Source organism: Artibeus jamaicensis, unplaced genomic scaffold, assembly GCF_021234435.1.
Source record: "Artibeus jamaicensis isolate MK-2021 breed Jamaican fruit bat unplaced genomic scaffold, CSHL_Jam_final contig_867, whole genome shotgun sequence".
Classification (NCBI taxonomy): Eukaryota; Metazoa; Chordata; class Mammalia; order Chiroptera; family Phyllostomidae; genus Artibeus; species Artibeus jamaicensis.
In genome coordinates this window covers 11,065,247-11,080,151 of record NW_026521995.1, presented here as the reverse complement: position 1 = coordinate 11,080,151, position 14,905 = coordinate 11,065,247, and the positions used below count along the sequence as shown (strand labels likewise).

General features: G+C 34.7%; 1 protein-coding gene across 8 annotated transcripts in view; it reads left to right on the top strand.

The window, feature by feature from the left end:
• Window positions 1-14,905, top strand: part of WAC (WW domain containing adaptor with coiled-coil) — a 93,974-nt gene that overhangs the window by 60,383 nt on the left and 18,686 nt on the right. For 6 of the 8 annotated variants that reach the window (XM_053673493.1, XM_053673492.1, XM_053673489.1 and 3 more), the window contains exon 7: window positions 3,821-4,129. The exons of the other annotated variants lie outside the window; for them this stretch is intronic. In XM_053673493.1, coding sequence (XP_053529468.1) covers window positions 3,821-4,129 — 309 coding nt within the window. The remainder of the gene's footprint in view (window positions 1-3,820; window positions 4,130-14,905) is intronic. 8 annotated transcript variants of the gene reach the window in all.

The following is a 14,905-nucleotide window of genomic DNA, read 5'->3' as shown; positions in this document are numbered from 1 at the left end:
TTTCCCTTATCTAGAAAAACTTTAAATGCCACAGAAAGTTCATAGGCCCTTTATCAAATTGTGAAACTTCAAATTTTGAACTTTCGAGAAGAATTTTAAAGCTATGTTCTAGGAGTTCTTGGACTTAAGCATTTAAATCTTTCTCCTATAATTCAAAACAAAAGTAGGGGGTCTTTGTGGTCTCAGCAGAAGATATTAATATTTATGGGAAAAATTATTTAAGATGAAACAGCATGGTTCTGCAGGACTGAATGTTTAAGACATATCCCTTGGAGCATTTAATTTTTTATATTAGTGAAGTTGTACTTATTTTAAAATCATTGTTTTTTAAGAATTATTAAAGTTAAATTAATAATACTATATTTTGAGACAGAAGATTTGGGATCTAGTCCCATTTCACTTAATATTGTAAGTAACTGTGTTTTAGCAAACCATTAAAAATGAGATAAAGGCTTTCCTCTCTAGGTTAAAAAATATATAGCATCCAGCTTGTGGGCCTCCTGGGCAAAATTGTTGTGGGGAGGTGTTGGTGAGTATTGGTGAGTGGCCAGTAGGTGTAAAAGAATAACTTTTTAAACAGATCCTCACCTGAGAATCTGTTTATTGATTTGAGGGCGAGAGAGAGAAAGAGAAACATAGATGTGAGAGAGTAACATTGATCGGTTGCCTCCCTGCACACCTCAACCAGGGGCAATGCTCCAACCAACTGACCTACTCTGCCAGGGTAGAATAACTTCGTAAGTTATTGGGCTTGGCCCCTCCACTTAGTGACTGATGGTTTCCAGACAGGAAAAAGATGAAAGCCTAGTGTGTCTATTTTAGGTTTTCCAAAATAACCTATGTGGGTAGAGTAAATGAAGGTGGTAATTCGAGATCTAAAAGAAATAATGATGGAAGTGAAAAATATTTTTTCTCTTTTGAGTAAACTTTTTAAGAAAATCAGAGGTTAATCTGTTTTAAGGTTAATCATTTGTATTAACCTTGTGGCCCAGAGACATTTGGGGACATAACTTTTTTTTCTACCTGCATATAAATATGTACATATGTCTTTTTCATCAAAAATGAATGTTTCTATGTCAGTTTATAATTGTGTTTGTTACATTGACTGCATAGTATTCTAATTTTGGATGTGCCCTCATTTATTAATAATTTTCTGTCCATGGATATTTACCATATTTTTCAGACCATAAGATGCTAAGATGCACCTAGGTTTTAGAGGAGGAAAAAAGGGGGAAATTTTTTTAATGTAATATGGTAAAATATTTAGTAACATAAATAGCATAATATTTCACCAATGTACATGTAAACAGAACTCAACAGCAGCATTAACAACAATTATTTCTCCCAAATTTGGGGGGTGGGAAGGGTGGTGAGCGTGTCTTATAGTCTAAAAAAATACAGGTAGGTGGTTTTTAGTGTTTTTCTATTGTAAACAATGTGGTGAATCCTGTCTTGGTTCACTTAGCTGATTAGATTACTTCATTAGTTAATCTTGTAGACGTGCGAATGATGAGTCAATGGGTCTGTCTGTGTTTGTGTTGAAATGCAGCCATGTATCACACTACTCGAGTTTTAAGTGATGATTGAGAAAGGACCTTGGCTGTGTTGTTGCTTTTGGTGGGGAGGTGGGTAACTGAACTATATTTAGTGTGGTGTGGTTACTAAAGTCACTAAGCCATTTAAGTGCTTAACTTTGTCAGTTCAAAAAATGTTGACAGTTTTCCCATATGACCAGTACATTGGTGCTCATGTAGGATAAGGCTTAAAGCTTTGCAATTCCAACTACCTGTAAAAGAAGTACATGTGTATGTGTTGTGTGGAGAAATAAATTTTAGAGAAGTTTAGGGGTGTTTGCAATGTAGCAGATAATGTTACCCACAACTTGACACTGAATATTATATAGATAAAAATTTTAATTGGATGATCATTTTTGTCATCTTTCGTGTATATGCTTCATAGAGTGATGGCTTAGTGGTTAGAAAAACTTTAACTTGGCATCTCTCAACAGTAACACTGGTGACATTTGGAATTAGATAATTCTTTGTTGTGGAATATTTGTCCTGTTTGTGTTGTAGGATGTAGAGCACTATACTGGGCCTCTATGTATATACTAGATGTCAGTAGCACACCTTACTTCTCCACAGTGGTGACAACCAAAAATGTCCCTGTTGTGGGGGCTGTGCAGATAGTCACTGCTTTAACTGTTTACAGTTGTAATAGAAAGCTGTTGCAGTAATGCTGCTGCAGTTCCTCCTCTTCCCCCAAAGCTTAAAACTGTTAGATGAAATACCATCTTTATTTTTCATCTGAATACATGTATTTCATGTATTTTGGCTGTTGTACTCATACAAAACTAAAGGAATTTTCTTGACATAGGAAATAAAAGATCTAGGTAATCAAGTGACAGGATTAGTGGGAATTGGGCATGGTATTATTTCTGTTATGTCTGTTCCTAAAAGTTTCTGTTGTAGTAGTAATCTTTTCAGGAAGAAACTCTAGAATAAAACTTATTTAAGTTTTAAGTGCATGCAAGTTGAAAGCTTACTGACAATATACAACAAATAAATGTGTGTTGCAGTAGCTCAGTCTATTCATTTTTCTGATAAGGTAATAGTGTACTTTATAACACTGAACTTCATTAAGTCACATGACCTTGTGTTTTGATCTGATTGAAATTTTTTGGCAGTACCTTTTGTTTTGGTGTAGCATGTAGTTGTGCTTTGATGAGTTGAAAACTGATTTGTAGTTTCAACTTCCTTTTAGTGCTGGAAGTATACTTCCTTTTAGTGCTGTCTTGGTCTCTAGACTTGGAGGAATGTAAATTGGAAATAAAACAGTATTCAACATTGAGGGCATCCACTGGTAATACTGTCCTTATGTAGAATGTGCTTGAATTTTAAGATACTTCTCTACTTGGAAACATTAAAAACATACTGTTTTAGTTCTTTAGTCTTGATTAGACTATTGTAATTTTAGATTTTTCTGATAAATATAAATTTCATTACCATGATTGTTGAGTTTTTCTTTCTTTTGTATTCTTTTGGGAGGTAAAAGTAGTTTCTGAATTTAAATATATTTTTTGTGGCTTTAAATTGGAAGGGGATCTGTCTGTCTTTAAAGTAACTGATAATAGCAAATAGATTTCTCCCTTTACTATGCTGTGGAGTAGGACTTCTGTTACCAGATAGCATTATCTATAACTTGATTTTATAACTCACTTTAGTATTTGTTAGCGTTATGGAAATACCAGTTCATTTGCTTACTGAAAGCACAGTTCATTATCGATTTGATCTTCCCAAAGCGAGGTCCTTTAAGCCCTAGCACAAACTACTGTAGAGCCCACTGATTAGTTACTTTAGTATTCAAGAAAGATCAGGCTGAGAAAGCCAATATTCTTTTGCAGGTGAATTATTGTGATAATTCAGCTAACTTTTAGAATCTAAGATCTATATTTTAAAAGAATGGACCTTTTTTAATTTTTAAAATATTAAAATTATTTGAGTAAAATGTTATAACTCCACATATTGATTTTTTTTTAATGTTTTGTTTGAACAGTGATGTGGTTCTAAAGAATCCCCAGAAAGTACTAGCCCACTTGAAATCTGAGTGTAGATATTTATAGTGGAGCTAAAATATCTTCCAGTATTTAGATATTTATATGCTATTAACAAAACTGCAGACACTAACTAGGCTTGCAGTTTTATTGAAACTACTAGTATGTTGCTAAATTAGCTGATGTTCAAGACAGGATTCTAACGTAATCTTTTTTCTTCCCCCTTCTGTCATTCCAACATCTCTTTTTTCGAACTGTGAACTAAAGTGGAAGACAAGCATTCCAGTGATGCCAGTAGTTTGCTCCCACAGAATATTTTGTCTCAGACAAGCAGACACAATGACAGAGACTACAGACTGCCAAGAGCAGAGACTCACAGTAGTTCTACGCCAGTACAGCACCCCATCAAACCAGTGGTTCATCCAACTGCTACCCCAAGCACTGTTCCTTCTAGTCAATTTACGCTACAGTCTGATCACCAGCCAAAGAAATCATTTGATGCTAATGGAGCATCTACTTTATCAAAACTGCCTACACTTACATCTTCTGTCCCTGCACAGAAAACAGAAAGAAAAGGTATGCCATTATTACTAGATATACTGCACGTTGAACTATAGTTTCTGATTATATTAAATTATTTCCATTAGCTTAAAATAAGACTCTTAATTATAAAATCTTTTTTGAAGTCTCTTAGAATGTTACTGCCTAGATACAGGTCTAGACTTGGCTGTATTTGGCTTTTTCTTTTAACTTTTAATCATGAAGCCTCATAACTGTGTTTTACCTTTGACACTTTGAAGCTCAGTACTTAATTTATAACACTTAGTAATGGTTTGAATAACTTATCAAAGCCAAATGACTGTCCCTTCATATTTGTGTAATTTTTGTTTTTGTGATAATTGTCTTGATGGTTCAGTTTAGGAATTGTCTCAATTTTCTATTAATTGAAATTTAATATGAACAGAGACATTTTAAAAACTTGTCATTTTTCTATAATATCAACTATTGGTTTCAGTTTGTGAATTAGAAAACTGGGTCATGGGCCACAAGATAAGGACTCTTAATGTCTGAAGAATAGAAATTAAAAGTTTGCAACCCAAACTGGGTTTCCTTAACTGGTTGTAATAACCACATTGAAAAGATAGTAAGTACATAAACTATTTTGGGTAGATCCCATTAGCAGGCTAATCAGCAGCATTAGTAAGTGTCAAGAACTTTTAAAAGCCTTAAAGGTTTAGGGATGCTCTATGGACATAATGAGGTCTAGCCGCATCTGTATCTCAGGCCACATTTAGTTTTTATCTCCCTTTCCTCCACCCCATGCCGAATGTTTTCCTCTTCTTGGCCTTCCCCAACTTGAGGGCCAGGGGTAGGTGTGCAAGTCATATTTACACTAATGCAGAATTAACATTACAAAGGGAATTCTTGAGGGATGAAAACTGAATGCAGCACCCTTTTTTCGGACCATAAGACACACCCAGGTTTTAGAGGGAAATAGGAAAAAATTTTTTGAAGCAAAAGATGTAAAATATTTAATAACAAATAATATTTCACCATTGTTAATGTAAACAGAACTCAACAGCAGCATTAACAACTATTATTCCTCCCAAATTGGGTGGAGGGGTGTGTCTTATAGTCGGAAAAATACAGTGATTGTTAATGTGATAGTTACTTTCTAAAGGATATTATGGTTTTTCAGTTCTTAAAATTGTATCTGCTTTTACCTCTTGTTCATTTTTAACACTTTTTGAAATTCCTTCCTTCCCTGTCTTCTGAGATACTGCTACTGTTAATTTTCTAGTTCTGTTATCTTCTTGCCCCTTAAATATCTGTAGCATTCAGTCCTTTATAGTGTGTTGTGTGTTTTTTTTTTTTTTTTTTTTTTTTTTAACTTGCTCAACATGTTCTTTTTGCTGGGCAGTCATTCTAAATCACTGCAGGGCAGTGATTTACCTTGTCTACGTAAGTGACTCCCAGATCTTTATTTCTAACTCACATATATTCTTTCCTTCTATAAGCATTTTGTATTTGCTACATCTCAGAATATAGTATGTACCAAATTCCTCCCTTTCCCTACAGTTTATTCTGAGGTTCTCTCAGTAAGTGACAACACTATTCCCTGCAAATATTCTTTTCTTCAAAATTCTTGCCCACCACCCCCTACTCTACCCATTGACAAATCTTGGATTCATCTTCCTATGTCATACTTGAGTATATTCTCGTTTATGCAGTGCTATTATTGAAACTCACATAATCTCCTGCACTAATCTGATTACTGCTCCGCTGCCTTTTACCCAGTCTGTCTACTTATGGTGGTATCATTATAAAATTTAGTTTGGATATTGCTTGTTTGAATTTTCTAATGGCTTTCCATTATCCAGAGGATAAAGTTTATACTTCATAGTAAGGTTAAAGCAAGTATTTGGCAGTCTGGTTATAGTCTGGTTGCAGTCTGTCTTACTAGCTTGACCTCCAACATTCCATTCTTAGATTTTCTATAATTCATTTGTTGCAAATTTGCATGTTTCTTAGCACACATTATGTTCTTCCATATTTTGAGCCTTTGCTGAAAAGACATAATTCCTCAATTCCCATTCTATTGAACCTCAGGGCCCTTTATTTAAAAGCCAACTTTATTGTACTTGGGTTTTCCTCAGCATTAGTTAATCTCTCTGAATCTGTTTCTCAAATACTTTGTACATTTATTTGTTAATAAAAAATTTTACATTATAGTTTTAGTTCCTTCAGTTAGACAGTATAGTATTTAGGGTTAGATGTTATGTTTTATTGCCGTTGTACTTTGTTCTGTTTTCACCTTCTACCCTCCCAGTCTCCATGCTTCAAGCACCATTCCTGAAAAACTTAACAATTAAAACTTACCTATGTACCACATTTGGTAATAAGTGTTCTGTATACACTTTAATTTATTTCTTAAGATAACATCATGAGGGAGAAGGTATCCTCTTAGATATGAAGAGCCCGACCACTGCCACAGTCTAAACACATGCTGTTAGAGACAGCACTTCAAAGTCCATGTTCTTTTCATAACACCATAACGAAAGACCCAAAAATCTGTATTAACTTACACTCCAGTAGTTTCTGACAAATCATAGGTGATTTAAGTGTAAATTCTACAAAATACTTACTAAAAACTTCACATAAAAAATTTACATATAATAGTATTAAGCGTCTAGGAAGAAACTCAGTTACCTTAAAATTGCCAGTTTATATAGAGAAAATTTTATACAGTCAGTCAAAATATTTCTCCTTGCATGCAAAGTGCTCATTAATTTGAAATATATAATTTTTTTCTCAGTGGAAACATTAATGTTATTTAAATTAAGCTTTCTGTTGGCTGTTTCAATGTAGTGATTTCCTTGGTTGGATTTCCCTTAACAATTTAAATGATGAAGAGGTCGATGGTTCAAATAAATTGATCCTTTGGTCTTAATTGCTAATAGAGTGACTAAGTTATGTCTAAGGATGTCAATAATAGGCTGCTGTATTAAATAATACAACAACAGGATCTTTCTTAATCACTGATCTATGTATAGTGCTTGACAAGTAAAGACAATTGGTAAATACTTGCTGTAGATGGACAAATAACTGAATGAATGGTAATGAGTGTTGAAGCTTGTGGGAAACACCTGCATTGGTCATGATTTTTAAAATGTATTCGGGGAAAAAGAAGAGAATTATGTGTTGTGCATCTTAATGAAAGGATACCAACAATAGATTTAGATCTGTTCGATGCAAATGTTTCTTTTGAGAAAACCTATCCTTGCTTGAAGGAATACAGGTGTGAAGAAGCTGTAAAACTTTGATTTTGCAGAGAGGAGTTCTTGTGTCGGGTAGGATGAAACAAGGGAGGAATCAGAACTTAACTTTTAGATTTGAATCTGCTAGGGTAACATTTGAATATTTATTGGCAAGTTTAATTTCTTGGACAACCATATAATAAAGTAACAGACTGATATGCTAAAATATCTAAAACTGATTTATTTTTATTTCTTTTGGTCAGTTGACATCCCTTCTCTGTTCTGTCAACTGGTCCTAACTCCACCCTCCCTTCCAGATCTGTGAAATGATAAAATAGGCATGAGACATGGTTCTTTTTCTTTGCTTTGGCCAAATAAGTATCAGAGTTAGATGAGTTTAATGACCTTATATGACAACTTTCTTATGACTTATTACCATCGATAAGTTTGAAAAGTAAATAGAATGTCCACAGAAGCAGACCTATGCAGTGACCTCAAGATAGCTCGTGGAAGATGAGTGTGTCTAATATCCACTTAGTTACATGCTGCTTCATAATTTTTGTCTAATGGGAGGGATGATTATTCCTTCATTAATAAGAGATGTGTGAGTTAGTCACTGAAATAAACTTTCCTTTGTGTTTTGATGGTATTTGTAGACTGGGTAAAATTCTAAAGAACCTGAAGATTTTTCAAGTTGTGTCAGCAGTATCCCTATGTCAGCTGACATAGAAGGTTATTAACTGCCTGTAGTGGGTCACATTTAGCCTTCTGCTTCTTTGCTTTAAAATAATTTTTTTGTATTACTAAGTACTTGTAAAAAATGAGAAAGATTGGCCATAAAGTTACTCAAATATTATTGAATAAGTGAATATATTCAGTTTAGTCTGTTTTAGTCAATAACTTGAGGTTTAGGGAAGGTCTTTTTAACCAAGACCCAAAAAGGCATTTGTCTTAAAAGAAAAAGTTGACACATAAGTCATTTAAAAGTTCTCTATGACAGATAAACAAAGGTTGAAAGCTGAATGTCCTACTGGGATAAAATACTTGCAACGTATTTAACAGTAATCTGAGGGTACAATAGAATTAAAGCAGTATGGAGAAGATAATCCAGTAGAAAAATCACCAAAGGATATGAATAGGCAGTTACAGAAAAGGAATTTAAAATCGCCAGCCTTGTCTTATAATTTCAAATATTAACTCAAAATTGATTAGAGACCTGAACTAAAGGAGCTAAAACTGTAAAACTTTCAGAAGAAAATGGGAAAATCTTCATGATGTCAGTAGCGATGTGTTAGATGTGACAGCAAAGGCACAGGCAACAAAAGAAAAAAATACACAAATTGGACTTCATCAGAATTTAAAACTTTTGTCCATCAGAGGACACTCTCCAGTGAAAAGAAAATCCACAGGATGGAAGAAAGTATTTGTTAATCACATACCCCATCAGTGATTAATACCCAGAATATATAAAATCCTGTAACTCAATAACAAAATGAAACAAACATCTGAGTTCAAAACTGGCAAAAAGCTTGAATACACGTCTCTCAAAAAAGATATCCTGATGATCAGTAAGCAAATGAAAGGTCCTCAGCATCCTTAGTCATTGGGGAAAAGCAAATCAAGACCACAGTGCAATACCATTTCATATGTTATTAGGATGGCTATAGTAGAAACAGCCATAGAGAGTAACAAGTGTTTTTGAGGATATAGAGAAATTGGAGCCCTTATGCATGCAAGTAGGACTGCAAAATGACAACAGATGCTGTGGAATACAGTTTGGCAGTTCATCAAAAAGTGAAACATAGAATTTTATTACAGAATCCAGTGATTCTGTGCCTTGGTATTTAACCAAAAGAATTAAAAGCCAGGGAATCAAACAGGTATTTGTACATTGTGTTCATAGCAGCAGTAGTCACAATAACCAAAAAGTGGAAACGATCCAAGTTAAATGATCCAAGGTAAATGGATAGATAACCAATTTATGATACACACGGTATTACCCAGTTTTAAAAAGGAGTGAGATTCCAACTTCTGGCAAGACAGAGGTGTAGGTAGATAGATACACTTTGCCTTCTTGCACCAAAAGAAGGATAACAAATTTAAAAACAGCCAGAACTGATAGAAAAACCCAACTGTATGGAAGTCCAACAACTGAAGAGTTAAAGAAGACACATTAATCCAGACTGGTAGGAGGAGGTGTGGAGAGGGGCAGCCAGGGTGGAGAGGACTCACAGCAAGGCAGTGGCTGGAGAACTGGGTGTTCCACATTTGTGTGCAGGTGAAATGGGAGGAACAACTGGGGGGCAACACTGACTGTGCAACCCAAGTTTCCACTGCAGGGAAATAAGCCTCAAAACCTCTGAAAAAAACCTGTGGGGGTTGAGGTGGCAGGAGAAACTCCCAGCCTCACAAGAGAGTTCTTTTGGAGAGACCCACAGGGGTCCTAGAATGTACACCACCCGCCCAGGAACCAGCACTGGAACTTGTGGGTAGTGGAAAAAGCAACTGAAAGCTAGCCAAGAGCAGAGAGCATTGTTCCCACTTGACCTCTCCCCCACATGACGCACCACAGTGCAGCAACATGGGTGTCCCAGCCCTGGCGAATGCCTAAAGACTCCGCCCCTTGCTACCTAACAGGCACTCATAACACGTGCTCGAAGACAAAAAAAAATTGGCCCAAATGAAAGAACATATCCAAGGTCCAGAAAAAATTCAACTAAACAGTGAAGAAGATAGCTAACCTATCAGATGCAGAGTTCAATACACTGGTAATCAGAATGCTCACAGAAATGGCTGAATATGGTCAGAAAATAGAGGAAAAAGTGAAGGCCATGAAAAGTGATATAAAGGAAAATGTACAGGGAACCAACAGTGGAGGGAGGGAAACTGAGACTCAAACCAGCAGTTCGGAGTGGAAGGAAGAAATAAAGGTTCAACCAGAACAGGATGAAGAAACAAGAATTCAAAAAAGTGAGAGGCTTAGGAACTTCAGGGACAACTTTAAATGTTGCAACACCCACATAATAGGGGTGCCAGAAGGAGAAGAAGAGCAAGAAATTGAAAACGTACTTGAAAATATAATGGAGAACTTCCCTAATCTGGCTAAGAAAATAGACTTCCAGGAAGCTCACGGAGTCGCAAAGAAGGTGGACCCAAGGAAAAACACACCAAAGCACATCGTAGTTATATTTGCCAAGATTAAAATGAAGGAGAGAATCCTAGAAACAACAAGAGTTAAGGGGACCATCACCTACAAAGGAGTTTCCATAAGACCTTCAGCTGATTTTTTAAGAGACCTTGCAGCCAAGAAGGGGCTGGAAAGAAGTATTCCGACTCATGAAATCCAAAGACCTACTTCCAAGATTGCTCTTTCCAGCAAAGCTTTTATTTAGAATGGAAGGGCAGATAAAATGCTTCCCAGATAAGGTCAAGTTAAAGGAGTTTATCATCACTGAGCCCTTATTATATGAAATGTTAAAGGGACTTATCTAAGAAGTTATTTTGACAACAAAGTCACAACAACCGAACCCCCCCCCCGCCCCCAAAATGAGCTAAGCAAACAGGTACAACAGGAACAGATTCACAAAACTAGAGATCACATGGGGGATTGTCAGCAGGGGAATGGGGGAAAGGTACAGTGAATAAAAAGTGTAAATGGTTGGTGGAAAAAAATAGACGGGGAGGTTAAGAATAGTATAGGAAATGGAGAAGCCAGAGAACTTATATGTATGACCCATGGACATGAACTAAAGGGGGCGAACGTGGGTGGGAGGGGGGTACAAAGCGGATGGGAATTAAAGGGAGAAAAAATGGGACAACTGTAGTAGCATAATCAATAAAATACATTTTTAAAGTAAAATTCTGGTGCATACAACGTGGATGAAACTTGAAAACCTTACGCTAAGTAAAATAAGCCTCGCACAAAAGGACAAATGTGGTTTGATTTTATTTATATGAAGTACTTAGAATGGGCAAATTCAGGGAGAAAACAAAATAGTGGTTACTAGAAGTTGGAGTGATGGGGAGCTCTTGTTTAATTGAGTAGAAAGTGTCCAAAATGATGAATGCACTTATTTTTCAGACCATAAGACATACCTAGGTTTTAGAGTAACAAAACAGGAAAGTTTTTAAGCAAAAAAATGTAGTAAAATATTTAATAATATAAGTAACACAATATTTCACCAATGTAAATGTAAACAGAAGTCAACAGCAGCATTAGCAACCATTATTCCTCCCAAATTGGGGGGGGGTGCGTCTTAGAGTCTAAAAAAATATAATGATGCTACTAAATTGTAACCCTAGAAGTGGTTAAAATGATGAATTGTGTGTTATATATTTTATCAGTATATAAAATTTCAAGGGAGCAATTGCCAATATATATTGGAAAGTAAGATTAAAATAAGAAAAAATACAATGAAGATTTTCACCTTGAAAGTAAGTGTCAATTCAGTGTGAGGAACACAACTAGTATGTAAGTTGGCTGTTGCAAAGGTCACTTTAGTATAGCAACATCTGTTAAAAGTTTTAAAATATGCTCATCCTTTGTATTAGCAAGAAAGATTTTTCTCTTGAATGAAAAAATCGAGTTGTAAAAACATAGTATCTTTATAAGATATCAACACTATATTTATGTACATTTGTAACATAGAAAATATTGTGGACAGATATGTCCAGAATAAAATACTCATGAATTATAAAGTTAAAAATAAATTAAAATGAAAGCCACAGATTATAACAAATGTTGAAACCTAGCTATCTTGTTTTTTCCAGTAATAGACTTTGTTTTGTTTTATAACTTCCCCATATTGTACTCTTCTGTGTTAACATTGTGTAGAAAATACAGCCTGCCTTGGTGCACTAGTAGTTTGACTGTGGTTCACACGTCCTGTTGAGTATTGTTAAAACAGCTGTCAGAACATCATAGGAAATTAATAATCAGAGGTGTGATTAGTGCATTTTACTATTTCTGTGCAGTATCTTTTTAGTTCTAGTTGTAAATCTCAGTTATTTGACATAACTGAAAAATGTAGGTCAGAAATGAGTTTTGACTCAAAATACCCAAGAGCATAACCTTGGTTTATGCTCTTGGGTATTTTGAAGGGGTTCCTCTAATTTAAAACAAGTTAAATGATATTACTTCAAACCTTAAAAAGTTAGATTATAGTAACATTGTTTCTTTGGGAAGGTCTAGTCTTGTTGGGTTACTTCCCCTACTGGTAAAAAATGAAAATATAAATCAACAATTTTTAGTTACAAGCATAAGGGGGGAGAGAAAGGTTTTATCAAAGTAAATATCCACAATTTGAATTAAAAGTCAAAGGATAGCATACTTGGCTCATACTGAAGAATTGGTTAGAGATCTACAAGTCATAGAAATAATTAGGTGGCAAAGTGACTTAGTTCATTTAAATTTAAAATAGCTTAGGGAAGAGATCATTATCCTTAAAGGTATCATAGGCACACACACACAAAATGCTAGAGCTAAAACTAGGTGCCTTTCTATTGCCAAAGACTGAAACAAATATTTAAAGTAATCTAGGTTCCTTGAATGCTTGGCAAAGTTTATATTTAAGGAGTTAGACTAAAAGGCTAATACTCTTAAAAGGAAGAGTCTGTTGACTCGTATATCAGTTTATTTTTTGTCTTGAGGTAACTATTTCCAAATACCCACATTTTTTCTTTGTTTAGTTTGATGCAAATCTGCATGAACATGTTATTAAATATTAGCTTTACCCTAAAAGATTAGATTCCAGATATAAAAGTTTCAGGAAAATAAAAATGTTAGTTAAAATTAAATGTGTAGAAAAACATTCATTGACTGTTTACTTGTTCTGAAAAGTAGTTTTATTGTCTTTGTATATAATAAAGTGATTGTGTACTTTATATTTTATAAGATTATTTAAAATACGTCTAAATTAGTTAAAGTAGTCTCTTAAGACTCTGTAGTGTTAACTCAGCTTTATGAAAAGAGCATAAAATGACCTCTTCTCTGCTTGTTGGTTATTTATGGTAACGTTAGGCTTTTCTCCCTGTTATATGTTGTAGACACAGAGCACACATATATGTGCACCCAACCCTATCTTTATTGCAGATTCAGAGCATCCAAATACATGTTGATGTATCCAATCAAATACATGTTGATGCTACCTGGATACCAAGCCCCATCTTCTGCCAGGGCTACAGAGATAGAACAAAATTCCTTTTCTGAAGAACTTCATGTTCTAATAGATGCTAAATTATGTAGTAGAAGATGCTGGGTGATAACAATAGGTCTGTGCTAGAGCACACTGAGCAGAAACAAGGGCACACAACCAGTACCTTTCTTTTATATTTTAATGATAAAACTGAGGCTGCTTTTCAGGGTAGCTTTTTAAATCTATGTTAATTATGAAACCCAGTAAGTTACTCTCCGTCGTACTCTTTTTAAATAGTGTGAAAATGGCATGCTGAGGACCTGGTCAGAAAATTGGTGTAACTTTCCTGTCTTTGATTTTAATCCTTTCTACACGCAGTTCTCCAAGTTTGTGCTATGTTTTTTGGTTTTGGTTTTATTTCCTTTTGTTTTTAAAGTTAACCTTGGAAGTTCTCTGATCCTTTTTGTTGTTTATTTTTCATAACCAACAAGGTTATAGAACATTTATAGAACATTTACAAGTTTAACATATACTTGGGCCTCACCAATTTCATTATATCTTGAGGTGGAGCACTGGTATCATTTTCTTTTTTAATTTTGCAGGTGATTCTGAGAAGAACTCTGTTGATACAATAAAACTATTTAATTGAGACATTCTTGCCTTTAGAGATATCCCTGGCTTGAGGGCCCCATGAGTATTAAGTAATACCATCTGGTTTCCAAACTGTTCATCAATAATCTTTTCTCATAAAACTGTAAAGGTATATATCCTCAGGGTAAATAAACATTAAAGTTAAAAGTTAAGGGTGTTTAGTTTTTGTTTATTCTTTTTTATGGTGTGATATACATTAGTTTTTTATTTTCTTTACTTGGATTGAGGATAGCACTGAAGAATTTCCAAGCCTGTGTTAATTTTTCAAACCTGTGGATAGATTTAGCAGCACCAAAACAAATTTGAAAACAACTCACACCTTCTTCTCTGACTCCTGACATTAAAAGCAGAAGAAAACCACAGTAAAAGTAACAAATGAGTAAGGATCATTTCAGTGGGATGTGATTACTAATTCATGCAGGCAATAAAGGAAGTTCATGCAGGAAGTAAAAATACAGAACTTCTTTGTTCTAAACATTAATCAAGATGCCCCTGAGCTGCATTTCCTAAACTGAATCTTAAAAGATATGATTTGGAGAATACAATTACTGTGGTCTATAATTGTCCCATAAAACTATAATAATTGACAGCTGATTTTCAAAAGGAAAATTTTATTCAAGTTTCTTTATACTTCTCTACAGGCATTGGCAAAAGTCGGTTTACAGTTTTTCCTATGGAAAATAATACAATAATTAATAAATAATAATACAAGAATAAACTGTTTTACATTCCTACATCTGTAGATCTTCTTTTACCAATCCCTGTATTGAATCTGAAACAGCAAAGTTAAAATCATACGCAGTCTGCTA